General features: G+C 39.4%; 1 protein-coding gene across 3 annotated transcripts; it reads right to left on the minus strand.

The window, feature by feature from the left end:
• Positions 1-1,137: 1,137 nt before the first annotated feature.
• p4ha3 (prolyl 4-hydroxylase, alpha polypeptide III) lies at positions 1,138-14,777 on the minus strand. 3 transcript variants are annotated; one of them, XM_029446451.1, is made up of 13 exons: positions 14,426-14,777; positions 12,219-12,373; positions 11,880-12,103; positions 9,171-9,320; positions 9,039-9,090; positions 8,786-8,949; positions 7,708-7,884; positions 5,458-5,522; positions 5,174-5,333; positions 5,007-5,069; positions 4,431-4,499; positions 3,594-3,690; positions 1,138-2,842 (listed from the first exon to the last, which is right to left on the minus strand). In XM_029446451.1, the coding sequence occupies exons 1-13, from the start codon at positions 14,611-14,613 to the stop codon at positions 2,772-2,774; spliced, it is 1,635 nt and encodes a 544-aa protein (XP_029302311.1). In that variant the 5' UTR covers positions 14,614-14,777; the 3' UTR covers positions 1,138-2,771. The 3 variants fall into 3 exon arrangements, with proteins under 3 accessions (XP_029302311.1, XP_029302310.1, XP_029302312.1); XM_029446450.1 differs by having other exon boundaries at positions 7,708-7,887; XM_029446452.1 differs by lacking the exon at positions 14,426-14,777 and adding an exon at positions 14,197-14,307 and having other exon boundaries at positions 7,708-7,887.
• Positions 14,778-16,105: the final 1,328 nt, after the last annotated feature.

Here is a 16,105-nt window from a genome sequence, read left to right on the forward strand (position 1 = left end):
GTAAAAGCAATACAACTTTAATTCCATCAGTGCATCTAAAACTTTATCTAAAAAATGTCATTGTTGGTTGTATGGTTGCACACAATGTGACCCACATTAAACAAAAACTTGAAACCAAAATGACTTGTAGGCCTATATGAATTAGGCCTACTCACCCCATATTACCTTGAATTCTTGACAAATACTTTGTTTTTCTCACACATCTCCACTATAAATGAAGAATCCACAAGAATTCAAGGTAACACGGGGTGAGTAATTGATGTACAAATGGTCATTTTATGGGTAAAGTATACCTTTAACATAATATTCACACCTTCAAGCAATCAGAGTCGCTAACCTATATCTACATGTTTTTTTGGACTGTGGGAGGAAAGACATTAAATTCCATAAAAAATAATATAAACTATTGTGAAACTTTACAATAAAAGCACCAATATTTAAATTGAGTCAAAAAACATTTCAACATTTCACTAACTCCCTGTAGTCTTCTTTTACATCACCAGCAGAGGGTAGCAATGGTCTTTCCATCAAATGGTACAAAGCCCACTCACTAACACGAGTATGTAGTTAGTTTCTTTTTTTCCTCAAACCTGAGAATAAAAGAGATTTGCTGCCTCACTTTATTTAGCTGTGATGGGCAGCTTCTCTGTCAGTCATCCCCACATTCAAGTCTATTTTTTCATCAGATGTGCACAATCACTGTATTCAACTATTTCTTAAAATGTTCCACAAGTTTGGACAGTTCCCAACATGTTGAAAAGCGAAGAATTACTGTATGTACTTAACAATGTGTTGAGGTAGACATATGGTCTAGTCATGTATGCTTTACGTAGTTGGGACTGCTCTTGCATAGCAACAAGTCCTTCTGCAGCCTCTGTTTGTTGTGGTGATCATGGAAACAGGGAGGGCCGCTGAGCGTGTATAGGAAGAGTGCAGAATAAAGCCCTTTGAATTCTGGGAAAAGTCAGGCTTCAGGTTGTAAGATGGACCTGTGAAAACATTACTTTAAACCTGCTTTCCTATAGTTCCTCGTTTATTATGTTTCTGACTGTAAAAAATAGGATCTTATCTGAAAAACATATATCTATGATTTGCATTGGACATAAAATGAATCCTTGTCTGTACTAGTAGCTACAATATGTGTGTCTATGAATATGGCCAAAGTAGTTGCAAACCTTATGTTGAGAATATGGAGTCCATTTGTCACAATGGATGTTGTGTATTGTTTATTGTCAAATTTGTGGTGTCAGATACTGTGTGTTTTGCGACTAAATGTAGCTATACCTGTGTTTTTAATATCAAAAATAGTTACAATGAAACAGATCAGAGCATCAGAAAAGAAACATCTTGCTATCCATGAACTCCTAAAATAATCATGTCCTGCTGTTTAGTGTGCACACAGGAAATGTGCAACATGCATCCAGCGGCCTGTTCTTATATTATCTGTGTCAGTAAGTGCTTTGAGAGCGCGTCTGTTTGTGTACACAGTGCGGAGATGGAAGGAAAACATTTATCATTGTGAGTAAGTAGAGGTATTATTCCTCTGTCATCCCCTTATCTTCACTTTCACAGATCCCTTCATTCAATCTGCAGGATGCCCCCATAAAAGGTCACATATAAAGGCCTCTTAGTGCCCAAGCTCAAACAGGGAATTTGAATACTGCGTATGGTCTACTTTAAGATGGTTTATATGACCTACTTAGACACAGATTTCTGAAATATCTGAGTGGTATGCAGTCAGTGCTGGTTGTGTGAATTCAGACACAAAGTCTGGAGCAGACGTGTTCCCAATCGCTTGGCACGCAGAGCAAGATCACTGACGCCCACCATCTAAAGCTCAATGAGAGGCTGACAGATCGGGTTAATCTGTTCCATTAGACAGCCAGTTATCAAAAAAAAGTTTCCCACAGGAAGCAATGACCACATCGTTCAGTTAGCTGGTAATAAACAGGCACACGCACAATGTTCCTTTGACTCATAGCACCAGTCTGAACAGAACTCCAGAGCTCTGAGATGACCCATTACAGAAGAACTTCAACCAAAATATCTGTTGCTAACCTGCAGTGAATATTATTATATATACACATATATATTACCTTAAAAGTCATAAAACATTTTGCACAATGCAACATGCTCTGTATCTGCTTCTTCCAGCACTTAATGGAAGCATTATCACATTAAACTTGAATTTAATACATTTCTTGGCTGCAACATTACATCAAATAGAAAATTCTAGATGCCGTGTGCATCATTTTATACACATTTCACTGTAATACAGGCACATTAGGTATCTTTATAAACTTCTGCATGTACACGTTAAATAAAGTTCTGAGAGTCTGCACAAAGTATCGCTTTGTTGATTTGTAATGACAGACCCTAGAGTGGGCCCAGTGTAGGGAAAGGGCTGCATTAGATGTCAGTTTTCAAGCAAGCAGGAGAGGCAAACAGCCCTGCACAGTTAACTAAATCCAGCACAGTGTGTGAAGGCAGAGGCCTCACTCCATTTGCAGGAACTGGCGAGTAGGAGCAAGAGAGCATTTGGCCTCTGGGGGCTGATCAGCAACTACCCCAGTCTTCTTCGACCCCACCTGTACGCTTCAGGTTCCCTGGGGCCCGGGGCTCCAATTACAGGCTGCCATATAACGGCTCTCCCCTCGCCTGCCTGTGTGCTCACTTTCTGGCTCCCTCCTTCTCTCTGCCTGCGAGTGTGCCTCTCAATTGTAGAGACTGGCTCTTGTACTCCAAGGGGCCCAGCTATCGCTCCACCCCTCTCACTCTTCAGGATTCAGGCTGCAGCGATGTTGGAACTCTTGGCCATGCTCATGGATCCATTTGTTGGCCACTGGAACATATGGAAAGATGCAAACTATGTTTTAATATTCAAAGACGGAAAGAAACTGCATACATAAAAGTTTCTTGCCTTTGCATCTTTTAAATGGTCCAGCATGTAGGATTTTGTGGCATATAGTGGTGAGGTTGAATACCCCTCACCCCTCCCTTTCCAAGCATGTAGGAGAACCTACAGTGGCCTTCAGGTAATGATAAAAACTGATCCCTATGTACATATGAAGGGCTCATTCTAAGGTAACGAAATCATAACGATTATTAGTTTCAGGTGATTATTCACTAATGAAAACATAGTCATTAATATTATATTCCATTTCTGCCAACAAATCCCCCTTAATCCTACACACTGGAGCGTTAAACATTTGGATAATTGTGTGTGAAGCTCTAAAATTAATTTCTGATTATGTAAATGTTTGTTAAAAATGCCAAATGCTTCTGCAGCTGCACACGTGTGACGGTTAATATCCTTCTGTTAGTTTGACTGGGCCCCTAACACACATTTCTGGAGTTTGATGGTCTGGGCCAACCAGCAGCAGATGTTCAGTTTTCAAGATGAGTGCTCAGTGTCTGAACTGCTGTCCGTATCACGTCTAAATGCATAATGCAACACAGATGTTGCCTAGCTCTTGTCAGCCTACATTAGCTCCTGTTTTACAGGAAAACCGAACACTGGAAACGGACCATGATAATGAAAAAAAAGAAGGCTAATCAGTTTAAATGAGAACAAGGACTCTACTGACTCTTACCCCATTTGTCCCCAATAAGCACCGGGCAGCCAGCATGCAGCGTGTCTGCATCTCCTTGACCATTTCTATGGAGATTCCACCAGAAAATGGCAGCTTTCTGTGAAATGAAAAAATAAATAATAATAATAATTACTTTCCATAAGTTAAACTGCAGCTAACAATTATTGTCATTAGCAATTGTCATTAGTGATAATTATTGTATTGGTCAATTGATTAATCTACGGCATTGCTTGAGTAAAATGTCAAAACGTAGTGAAAAATGGCCATCACCATTTCTCAATTGTTTTGTTTGGCCGACAAATATTCTTATTACTATAATATAAAAAGACAACATTTTCTTTGAAAATCCTCACTATTGAGAAGCAAAAACATTCAGCTAAATGATGCATCATAAACTATTACTTTTCTGTTGTTTGATTTAGATTCAATCTAAATATCTCAGGTAGAGATGAATGTCAAACAAGAGAGCTCCTGCAGTTACACTATTTTATTGGCTATTTTATCGGTTTATTAGGTGCAGTTATTTTCTGTATAAACACCCAATAAGTGAGATCTCAATAAAAAGAAAGGCAAGAGGTAAAACCCCAGGGATGGCCTGGTAAACCTTCCACTGTGCCTCATTTATCAACCGAAATACAGCTTCAACCTCCACTGAGGCAGAACTGTACAATAGCAGTATTGTGGAGAAGAAAATCTCATAGCTGTTGTTGCTATGATCTGACCTTTTAGCCTTTTGACAGCTGCACCAGAGAATGTGAGTGAGGCGCAGGGTGAGGTGAAAGTAATCTAGTTTGAGGCGAAAAAATGCTTTAAGCTCATCTTAGACACATTATGTACCTCTACGACGGGAACGCTGAAGTTGGCGTAGATGAAGGCTGTGGACCCACCTGCCTCGACAGAGCTGAGCTGTGGAAAATAACATTCCTTCAGAGTTGTGTCTTGTGTTTATGTGTTATGAAAAGCCACTCCGTCTGCTGCACTGTTTTCAAAGCCTCGCAAAAAGCCATTCTTTTTTTTTTTTAAATCACTATCCAATTTCACATGGGATAATTATAGTGACAATACTTATATGTTGCTGAAACAGTTAAAAAAAGCACTTAATAGGTTAGTTACAAAATAAAAATGGCTTTAATGAATAGAACAAGACTGAAAGTTATAATGGAGGCCAAGACAAAAAATAGAGTTTGATCTAAGTTGGTTGGATGACAGTACATCTATAAAAGTGTAATAAAAGCACTGAGGTCATATCCAGTTTCTCAGGCAGGTTGTTACAAAGTCGTGCAGCACTCATGGCAAAGGCCTGACCTCTGTGTTTGTAATTTATACTTTGGAGCAGCAGTAAGAGGAACCTGCCCAAAACACTTCTGCCTGCCATCTGGTTCATGCTGGGTCATAGAGTAAGACTTCACTCACATATATCATAAAAGTTGCCACTCGATTCCCAGTTTTCAGCTTGAACACGGGACTTGAAGGAGACTGTAAAATGTAAACAGATATGAAAGATATATCGTGATTAATGTGGTCTATAACAATATAATATAGTGTGGTAGCTTGTTAAACAAGTCTAACAATCAACTTACTGTAGCATGGTCAAAGTGTGGTTCATAATGGCCACCAATCCCGTAATTCACAACCTGGAGGTACTCGCCATATGGATGCTTCACATTCAGACCTGTGAGCATGGAGATCTTCTGGTCCAGCTTCCCAACAGTGGAGTGTGCTGAAACCTTCAGCCATGCACTAGAGATAAGACATCTTGATGAATAACAACTTGAAAGTATGAAAATGTGCATCTACAATCATTTGCACACTGTTAAGTGTTTACAGTTTTGTGTTATAATTAAGTGTTGTAAGTAATTTGTACCTCTTGCTGATGCGATACTCTGCTGTTGCTTGTTTCTCTCCAGCTGCCACCACAGATCGCCTCAACTTGTCAGCAAAGACAGAAAACAGCATTTTATAAGTGTGATATTGTTACAGCAGCCAAGCTTTCATGTTCAGCTGGAAGCCCTGAAAAAATGTGAGTTGGAGCATGAAAACTTGCTCCAGTTCAAGAGAGCAGATCAAGAATGTGGATTCAAAAAAGCCACGTTGATGGACTTCTATTATTCTTCTAATCTTGCAAGCACAATATCGGGTTGGGAGGGGGGCTTTATAGAGTTCAGATAACCTTCTTCCCCTACAGGTATAAGTTCTAAGTCTCATCTTATCTTCACCTTGTCAAAGTGCACCTCAAAGTCTCAGTGTTAAAGGGAGTCCTGGGAAGTCTGCCCTTCTTAAAAAGTGAGCCTCTGTGAATACATTTTTGCAGAATTGCCACACTGCCTTTTGGTTATTTCATACATGTATTCCAATTTGCAACGGTTATATAAACTGGTACAATGTCCTTCACTCCAGAAAACTGGTAACACACTGTTTCTAATTGATTTTCAAACGTCTAATGACTTCCAGGCACCTTCACATCATTAAAGTCTGAAGGGTTGACACAAAAGAAGGATAAAAGTAAAAATCTGATAAACAACTTATTATTTCATACATCTATTCTTCATCAAAAAATGCAATACAATGATAGGTATGTTAACTCCAAACAACAGACCAGGCTCTTGGATCCAGAAAGTTTGAACCATGCTCATGGTTACAGAGTGCTCACTGCTCCAAACTAATACCGTACACTGGGCCTGTTTTCAATAAACCCACAGGCTGACATAATGATGAAATGAGTACAGGGGTTTCCATCTGAGCAAAGCATGGAAAACTCATTGAAACAAAACCTCACAGACACTATAGGGCACCAATTGAGTTAGCCCACCAAATATTCCCTTAAGTCAGCTCTGAGGAGCCTGCACTGTGGCTTTCCATTAAATGAGCAGAAAAAGGAAAATTGCTTCCACATAGATACTGAGGATCGTGGACTGAATATTTAGCAGTGGAGCCCAGTAGGGTTATTTGGACAGTTTATGGCACTCAGCCAAGTTTTTGTAGTAATGTATATCCATCATTCCTTTAAGACTTGCTATATTTTTGGAAGCAGACCAACTCTTCCCCCATAGAGTCTTTCCAGTAGTAGAAGGTTGGTTTAGCCAGCAAGACCCACAGCAGAGCAGATTATCAAGTAATATATGCATTTTTTCCACAGGCACCTTTAATAATTTCAATCTTGATTCAAGGCTTGTAGCACAATGTTGACCCCTGAGTTCAACACGCTGAATGCATGACTGGATGGATGCTTTGAGTCAGAAGGAAAGAAAGCATTCAACATAATGACAGTGATGAAAATATGGTGGATGACCAGTATCGAAACATGGTAAGGGACACCTTGTGAGTATTGTTTTAATCTCAGTCAGAAGAGATCAGCTGTAGTGCCCCGACCAGTGGCTGCACTTACACACAGTAAACTGTACTGTGTACCATCTTTAAGGCAGTCTATAAAAGATGGATTTAAAAGGGGAGGTCTACTTCGGGTCAGAGGACAATATCTCCATTTGAGATTAGACTACAAGTGGAATGAGACAAATGTATAGTCCTGTTCAAAGGCTGCCAATTTCATTACACTTTTAATTCCAGAGTAATGGAAAGCTAACATCTGCGCAGATGTCCATGTGATACCAGCACAGCCAACATCAACAGAGGGTAGTTTCCTGGTGAGAGGCCAAAAAGACATAATATATCCTGAACAAACAATAAAAACAAGGACAAATAAAAAGCAATATCCCTGGTAATTGTAGGTAAGTGCATCTTAATTGTAGGAAAACAACAGTAATAAAAAAAAGGCCAGACTCTTAAATGTCAGACTTAGCTACGAGGCGTTCACATGACATTAGCAAATTGGTAAATTTGGGCTATTTTCTAATGTGGTTTGTCTGGTTATTGATCTCAACAAACTTCAATAGACTCTGCTGTTGTCAAGAATAAATACTTTGCAGCTTCATTTTTCCCATGTCCCATGAGAGAAAGCTCTGCAAAACATGACATGACAAAAACATATAAAATTTGATAGGATTAACTAAACAAAATGCAGTGTTGTCAAAACATCGCTCTTTTTCTTAATTCCTAAAAGTTTTCCTAAAAGGTTTTTAATTTTTTAACCTGCAAGTGATGAGGTATATGCACTTACTCCTGGCTGGGCGGTCCTCTTGATGTCCTCAGCCTCTGTGTCGGTGATGAAGTTGTGGTATAGGACCACATACGGCTGCAGGCTCAGCACTTCACGTTTGACCGGCAGCAATAGTAGTCCAGGATTTCCGTTGGTGAATAAATCGCAGAATAGTCTGGGGTTTTCAAAATGAATTGGCTGCTGAGAAACAGGCATCTGAAGTCCATTAACAACATCAAAACAAGATTTATTTATTTATTTTGTCAGCAAACAATTACTCCTAGCATTGTTCTCTCTCCAAACAAGCTTAAAAGCAAATATGCCTTCAGAATAATGAAAGTCTTTTTATGGCCAAGGAAATACCCCTTACATCCTAATAAACTCTTGGATTGGTTGAAACTTGAAAATGTTTTTATAGTTGTGACAAACTACTTAGAGCTGTTTAAATGACAATTACAAAGAGACTTATTTTTGCAGTTGTCTTTGGCCATGCTAGCTGTGTGGCTCTAGGGACGGCAGTGCGTGTCGGTCGTTCCACCACTTCTGTTCAGACTGAAACTATTGGACGGTTTGCTGATGAGTATTTTTGTACAGACATGCATGGTCCCGTGAGGTTGACATTTTAGTTTTTTTTGTGAAATATCTTGACAACTATTGGATGAATTGCCATGAAATTTGGTACAGAAATAGAAAGACCCTCAGAGAATGCATCTTAAAGAATGTGGTGATTCCTTCACTTCTCACCCAACAGCATCATCAAGTCAGAGTTTTAATTTGTCCAATACTTTGGTTTATGATGAAATTATAACAAACATTAATCGGCTACCTGCTAATCATCAGCATGTTAGCATTGTAATTCGGAGCATGCTGACGTTAGCATTGAGCTCAAAGCGTCGCTGTGCTAAAAGTCAGCGAGCCTGTAGACTCTTGTTTATGTAATTTACATAAAATTAATTCTCGCAAACTGCTCTGGAATAGCAAATATAACATTGCACATTTGGTTAGTATTATACAATCAAGAACACTTTGGTTGATGTAGTAACTTATCCCTGATACCTTCCAGATATTTTGCTAACACACAGTTAATTATGATAAATACCTGAGAGCCTTGGGTCTGGCAGAGTCTTTCGTAAGTGTCCCTCGTCCTTAAATTATTGGAGCCGGGTCTCCTCAGTCCATTGCCCGTGATTGACGTGGGTGGACTCGTAACCAGCAGCTTCTCATATTTCTCAACATTCTGCAAAACCCTTCCATTCATTGGATCTGAGAAGAAACGTGTAAATACGCTACATTATATAAGGCATGTTTCTTAGTTACAGTACAGGCTGGACAAGTTAAATACAAACAATTACCATGATGCAGTAACTCTTGAGATAAACTGAGAGCATAGGAGATGTTTCCTGTCTGAAACAATGAGAGGAATTTAGGGCAGTGCAATCCATCAATCATCTTCCAAATGTGCTTTTTCCAAGTGTTCGCCATACTTTAAAATGAGAGAAGGCCAGGTGATCCAGAGCATCCTCTAAAGTCCCTTCATTCTCAGGGCTCCAGTCGCCTCCTGCTCCCCTGAAGAGACGCACCGACTCCTCCAACCACTGCACTGAGTGGTAGTAGTCCTCCTGCTCGTAGGCCACCTGGGTAAAATAATATTTGGGTTACAGCCAGCCATTCCAAAGACGGCTAAGTGTCGCCATGTTTTGGCTGTATTCAGGCACTGAACTGGAGGATTAAACATCAGCCGGCGCCTGTCCTTATGCACGCATGGCTGTTAGATTTTACTTGGTTTTGGGGTCCCATCCAGTTAGCAACAGTCAGTCAGCCTAGCTTTAGGCCGGTGGGAGCAGCAAGTAACTGACTTCATCTTCAGCCAGTTCCATCTCGTCATTCAGCCGATGTAATGTTGTCTCACCGGCATGCTGGATTTATATAAGTAGCCTTATTTTTTTGCTATATTAGCTTCTATTTAAATGAATTACAAAAGAATTGGCATTTTCTACTGATGGCAAGTAGGAGGAATGCAGAAATGTGACGTAAGCAGTTTCTGTCCAGCTGTCCAAAGATGTTTCATGTACTATCATAGAAGACAAAGAAAAGCAGCACATCCACACATTTGAGAAGGTGGAACCAGCAAATATGTTGACATGTTTGCTTAAAAAAAAAAAGAGATTGAAACAATTCATTATTTGGCTATTAATTTTCTATAAAACGACTCGTTGATAAATCAACTAATTGTTGCATCTCTGGTCTCTTTGGACTTTAAAAACATTATTAAAAAAAATTATTTTCTCAATCTGGTCCACTGTCAGCCTTTCAATCCAAGATATTACACCTGTATGACTTCTCACACAAGAACATTGTAGATAGAGCTACATGTTGATAAAACACCCTGAGGATTATGTTTACAGTATGAAAGTCATGAACACTGGCAAGTCTATAAGTTTACTTGGTCTCAATTCCCTTTTGTAGCTGACTTGACTTGATGAAGTAGGTGCTGACTACAGGCCTGACAGCCCCCATATAGCAACAGGGTGACATGTGTCTTCCCCATCAAAGATTATATCCACAACCCCTCCAGACAGCACACAAACAAAATTCCAGTGTCCCATTTAACCCCCGAAAAACACTCAATCACACCAACTTATCTACCCTACCGCACACGGAGTTCCCAACATTGCAACCCATAATTTGGGAGCAAAGAACCAATGAATTCTTGAAAATAGTTCATTTCTACAGATCTCAGAATAGCCTCAGGGAGGTATCAGTTGTTTTTCTGGATTAAAGAGCCTCCAAATGAAACCAAAAAGCTACAAACGTGTGTTGACAAACCCTGCTGGTTTTGAGAGCGGTTTAACAGCCATATAAAACGTGCAGGCAGCTCTACTACTGACAACACCCTTAAACTAAGCATCTCTGTTCACAGATCGTCTCATATAATCTCAGCCTCAGTGCAAGTGAAGGCAAGCTCATACTCTTTACTCCAAGCACTTCTGCTGCGTGAGATAATGTATTTTCCATCCCACACAGTGCCCTGCCCTTACACATCACCACTGTACATAAACAGAGAAATTTATAGCGGGGGAACCTTTTCTTTTTTCTTTCAATCTTGTGTAATAGTATATTTATCTTCACATTGAACAGATTTCCAGGCACGCAATGGGAAGAATTCCACATGTTCCATGCTGACTGTCCAGATTCCCACCACACAATGACTGACAGGTTTGGAATAAAAGTATTTTGCGGACATTTAGAATGGGATTTTATTCAGGTAGGGACATTTTTACAGCAAAATCTGCATGTTAGGAAATGCAGAGGGAGATGAATAATAACCAATATAGTTTATTTACTCAAGAACAAGTACAATTTTGAGGTACCTGTACATAAGCCTACTTTTTTAAGTTACATACATCTACTCCACTGCAGGGTACATGCACTTTTTACTCCACTACTTTAATTTGTAAGATATATTTACTTGTAACTTTCCAGATTAAGATTAAAAACAGAAATCTAATACATTGTTGAAGGTCGTTCCCAATCTTTTTGGTGTGTGACCTCTTACAAAAAGGCTGCGTCTAATTATGTGAGTCACATTTGAGATGTCAATGAGTTATTAGTACTGCGTGAGTGATTTCGCTTGTGAACTTCTCAGATGGTTTCATTTAAATAACTGTTTAATGCCTAAAGAGATAGAATTCTCCAATATTTCACAATAAAAAGCAGAAATAAGAGAAAGGTTCAAAAGAAATGAATACACATTTGAGATCAGAACTTTAGAATTTTCCACTTTCCCTCATATTTAGGGAACTCTTTGGAGGGGACCCCTAGGTTGGGAGGCTCTGGACTAAACTACCTAAATGTACACAAAGTAGGTCAAACTAGCTCCACCTCGAGCAGCTATAACAGTAAAAAGCTGCTTTCACATTGATGGATCAGCAAACATCTAATAATGTCATACATAATGATATATCAGGGGCATTTCTCTGCAGTATGAGTACTTTTACTTTTGGTACTTAAAGTAAATTTAGCTGATAACACTTATGTTCTTTTACTTATAGGCTTTTAAAGACTGGACTTTAACTTGTAATGAATTATTTTTAGATTGTGGTATTGATACTTTTTGAGTACTTCTTTTACCAAAGGAAATAAAGTAAAAACAATTTGATGAAGTAATAAAAGGAAAATAATGGATTGTGTACCTTTCCAACCAGAAAGCAGTCATCACCAGACAGCGGGACAGACACTGCGGGCTGGATGATATCAATAGTCTTGCCATTTGTGACTCTCTGGAAACGACCTTTTACGAGGCTCGCAACTTGAAGAACATACACATCCTGCAGCCTCATCAGCCCCTTAGCGGCCCCCTGGAGGTCTTCCAGTTTGGGCAGATCGGCGTCTTCCTCCTCGTAACTGGACCTGAGGGCTGGACAACACAGGGCCAAAAGGTGAACTGGGGGGGGTTGGGTGGTGACAGCAGAGATGAGAAGGGGGTTAGTTATCACCACCAGATGTGTCTGTAAAGAATGCAGTGAGCCAACCTTGTGTATTCTCCAAGGCTTCCTTGCTGTAGACTACATTCAGCCACTCTGAATGCAGCCGCTTGATCAGGGTGAATGCCACCAGCGGGTTTGCCATTGCAGTCGCCGGGCCTTTGTAAAGTTCAGTGTGCAGGTCGGACACTTTGGCATAAAAGCTATGGGTAAGATTGTTAGACTGTGATCAGAAGTCTAAGATGAGACCATGCACTCTGACAGTTTCACATGTAGCAAGTGAGTCCTGGAAATCTTAAAGGTTCAATGTGTAAGATATGCCAGAGTTTTAATTGAAACCATTAAACTACCAATTAACTGACATTATCAACATAATGTAAAGAGGTAACAGTGTTGATATTATGTCAAAGACGTCGATGTATTGTGTTGCAAAGATATCTACTGAACTTAGCATGCTAACTGACTAGTTCCGCTTTGGAGCAGGTGGCTCGGAAATTACACTTTAAACCTTTAAGGTGTTCTTGAATTGAAAATGGTCTTAGAAAAGAAAAACTTCTTCAGGACCTTTTAGGCAGAACCAAACTTTTTGCAAATGCTAAATGCAATGATACAGAAATATGAATATAATAAAATAAATAAATAATGACCATACAAATCGTATCACTCAGTACGATGACTATTATTTGGCGCATCTGCAAGATTTACCACTATCATCGTCATTATACATTATTAAAACAGATGAATGAAGCTGATGAATGACATGACTCATTTTCCAACCTCACACCACATAAGCCACCACTATTAATCAATGTCATGGTCAAAGGGCTCCTGCATAAAAAGAGAGGCTAGAAGAAACTGTTGAATCATGAGCTTAAATTGGTGGGAAGTGACTGGATAAGTCTCCTTCTGTTTCCAACATAAAGAAGGTTTCTGACTGGAAGAAAGTGCAGCAGATAAAAGCTTCTTGGAAAAAAAACCCTAAAACCCAACTGGACTTAAGAATTATTGCCAGCACTTTAGACAGTGAAGTCAAATTACTTTAAAGGCCCTGTCACACATATCCGTATGACAGAAACGTATGCCGGAGCATACGAAATATCAGCAATAGGTTGATATAAATTAAGGGTAAGTTGTGATCGTTTGAAGGATGCAGACAAAACGCCGAACACGCCAGACATACACAGCTCCGTATGGCAGAAACATGCCGGCTGTATATGAAAATTAGCTCAAAATGTGTCAGAGTCCAAATACGTCCAACTTTTCCACAGCGGTGTTGTAGCTGACGCATACATAACGAATTATTATACGTATGTCAAACATTGATAGCGTATCACTTACAAAACGTATCAGAGCGTCTGGCCAACGGAGCTGGAAAAGTTCCATCTGTCATGCTGATGCTGGAGAACGGCTAAAATGGTGAACGCTAGCTGTACTGTAGAAACACGTTTAATAAGTTACTCCGTCGTCAGGCATCATCTTAACATAGGGTAGGAATAGGTTATCCACTCTTTACCAATAAATTGGCTGTAGGATTCACCGTCAGCCGACGTAACCTATAACTAACGTTCCTCTAACGTATTCACGTACTGTATTCACGTAGGGATTTACGTACTATTACGTAGCGTATTCCGTATTCACGTATGTCGAACGTCACGTAACGTCTGCATATCTTATGAAGCTGCTCGAAACATGCGCTATCAATAGGTTAGACATGTGTACCTGTATATGTTCACTTTTCCGATCCAATGAAAAGTTGGACGTATTTGGACTTTTCGTATGCTCCGGCATACGTTTCTGTCATAAGGATATGTGTGACAGGGCCTTAAGCGGGAAATCAGACATGGACTGATAATGCAATCATGTGATAATGTTTTGGTTTGGTGGGCTCATGTCATTTTTGCATAATTTCATCCAAATGAGGTTTATCTAAAAGCAGGATTCCCAGCTGTGGGTCTGAAAATAAGACCATATCCTAGTGAAACATCCACATGTGCTTTCATCATCATCTTGTTCCACTATTACTCACTGTCTGTGGAGGGGCTGCACGATTTGTCACCGTCTTGTAGACTATATTGTATATCTTTACTATTGAGAGTGACTTTGCTTGAACAAAAAAACAAAAAGAGTTGTGAATGAGTTGTTTAATTCTCCATAGACAGATGCGCATTGCTGTTTCTCAGGATTTCACAACCACAAAACTCCTGGGGAATCAATGAAAACTCTATCTCCAGTGTTTCCTCGTGCATGTCACTCACCGCTTGACGTCCTCCAGTCTCTCTGACTCGTGGTCAATATACGTTTTTAAGTAATCGATCAGCTTCCGTTCAACGCTGATCGCCTGCTTCACGTTCAGCAGCGACGTATACATTTCACCTAAAGACACTGGGATCACAGCCACAGTCAGGAGACTCCAGCTGAAGCAAACGCATGTGGAATACTTCATCTCCAGTGCAGATAATAAACGTATTCCGTATCTTCTGCAGCAGCTTCAGTGAGTGATCTCCTCTCGCACTGCCCTGAACTGTACTGGGGATCTTCAGGTTTCACAAACGTGTCCACACGGGGCTCTCCCTCATCTGCTCTGAGATCAGCTTTCTCCTGCTGTCTATGGGACTGACCTGCAGCCTGAATTCAGTCAGGACAATACATGTATCATTACAGCTCGCACCCGACAGGTTTATTTTCACTATTAATGACAGGAATACATAAAACTTTATGGAGTTAGAGTCCAGCGCCAGTTTGTGAAGACTTTCTGATTTAACGAGCTGTACATTCATTTGAGTTTATATTCATGCGCATAAATCATGGAAATTGATTAAACCAGGGTATCATTGATGCACTTTCATGTAACTTATTTGTATTACTTTAACGTGGGTGATTAGTTAATCATTTGCTCACTGACAAAAAAAAAGTTGAATGCAATTGCGTTTGGAGTCAGTGCGACACCTGCAGGTGAGTGCCGTGCACAACAACCAAACTGCCACAGTAAAGGTATTTTGAGTGACGCTGTGGTGAAACTTAAAAAATATATATTTATACATTATTAATATCAGTTTTAATGTATATGTATATGATGTAGTTTGTAAACTCATAGCATATTTTCTTATAGCATTTTATAAAATGATTTAGTCATAGGAATGCACAAACAAATGCACAACAAAAGAAAAAGTAAATAAAGGTAAATTATATATATCAAATATAAAATCATTACAAAACAGAATGTATTTATACTTAAAATGCATATATTCACAGGTATTATTTGCATATTTGGGACAGTAGCTTGCATGGTTACATTCTGTATTTCCTATTTTTCTGACATGTATATTGTCACCAAAATATCCTTAAAAGAATACGTGAGCACATAGATATATTTTTTGTGTATATGTATCTGCATTCAAACAAGTTTTGCACTCTGATTTGTGCATACAAATATCAGTGTACCATTCTGCAAGAAGGGCTTGAAAGAAACAACCATGTTATCTTTTTGTGATTTTAGGCTTTTAAATATCTGTGATACAGTCTAATCACTACAGAAGGCCGGAAGCATTAGCTTGCCTGTAACCCAGTCCTACATTCTCAGTGCTGCATGTTTCATGACACAAGGAGAGGTTTTTAATCCCAGCAGCAGCTGCCTGACTTTATATAAAATACCTTAAATTCAGTCATACAATTGAGCACTTTTTATTGATGCTCCTGGCATAGAAATACGGTCAGTACCTGGTTTATGTTTAACAGCAGTCAATCAATAACTAACTGTCGAGCTTGTCTCAAAAACGGTGCCAACGTATCTGCAATTCAAAAGGGTTATGATTGCTTTTACAGGTTACCAGAGAGCAGTTCATGATTCATTATGGTTAAAATGAGCTTTTCTCTTATTCACAAATGTTTCAAATAGTATTCAAATGATCAAAATAGAACGATGTAACATTATTGTT

The sequence above is a fragment of the Cottoperca gobio genome, chromosome 13 (assembly GCF_900634415.1).
Source record: "Cottoperca gobio chromosome 13, fCotGob3.1, whole genome shotgun sequence".
In the NCBI taxonomy this organism is placed as follows: Eukaryota; Metazoa; Chordata; class Actinopteri; order Perciformes; family Bovichtidae; genus Cottoperca; species Cottoperca gobio.

Coding starts and splice junctions, on each gene's coding strand:
- p4ha3 (XM_029446450.1), bottom strand. CDS start 14,613: ATGAAGTATTCCACATGCGTTTGCTTCAGCTGGAGTCTCCTGACTGTG. Junction 8,950..9,038: donor TCAAGAGTTACTGCATCATG/GTAATTGTTTGT, acceptor GTTTCTTCTCAG/ATCCAATGAATGGAAGGGTT. Junction 5,334..5,457: donor GAGTATCGCATCAGCAAGAG/GTACAAATTACT, acceptor TCTTATCTCTAG/TGCATGGCTGAAGGTTTCAG.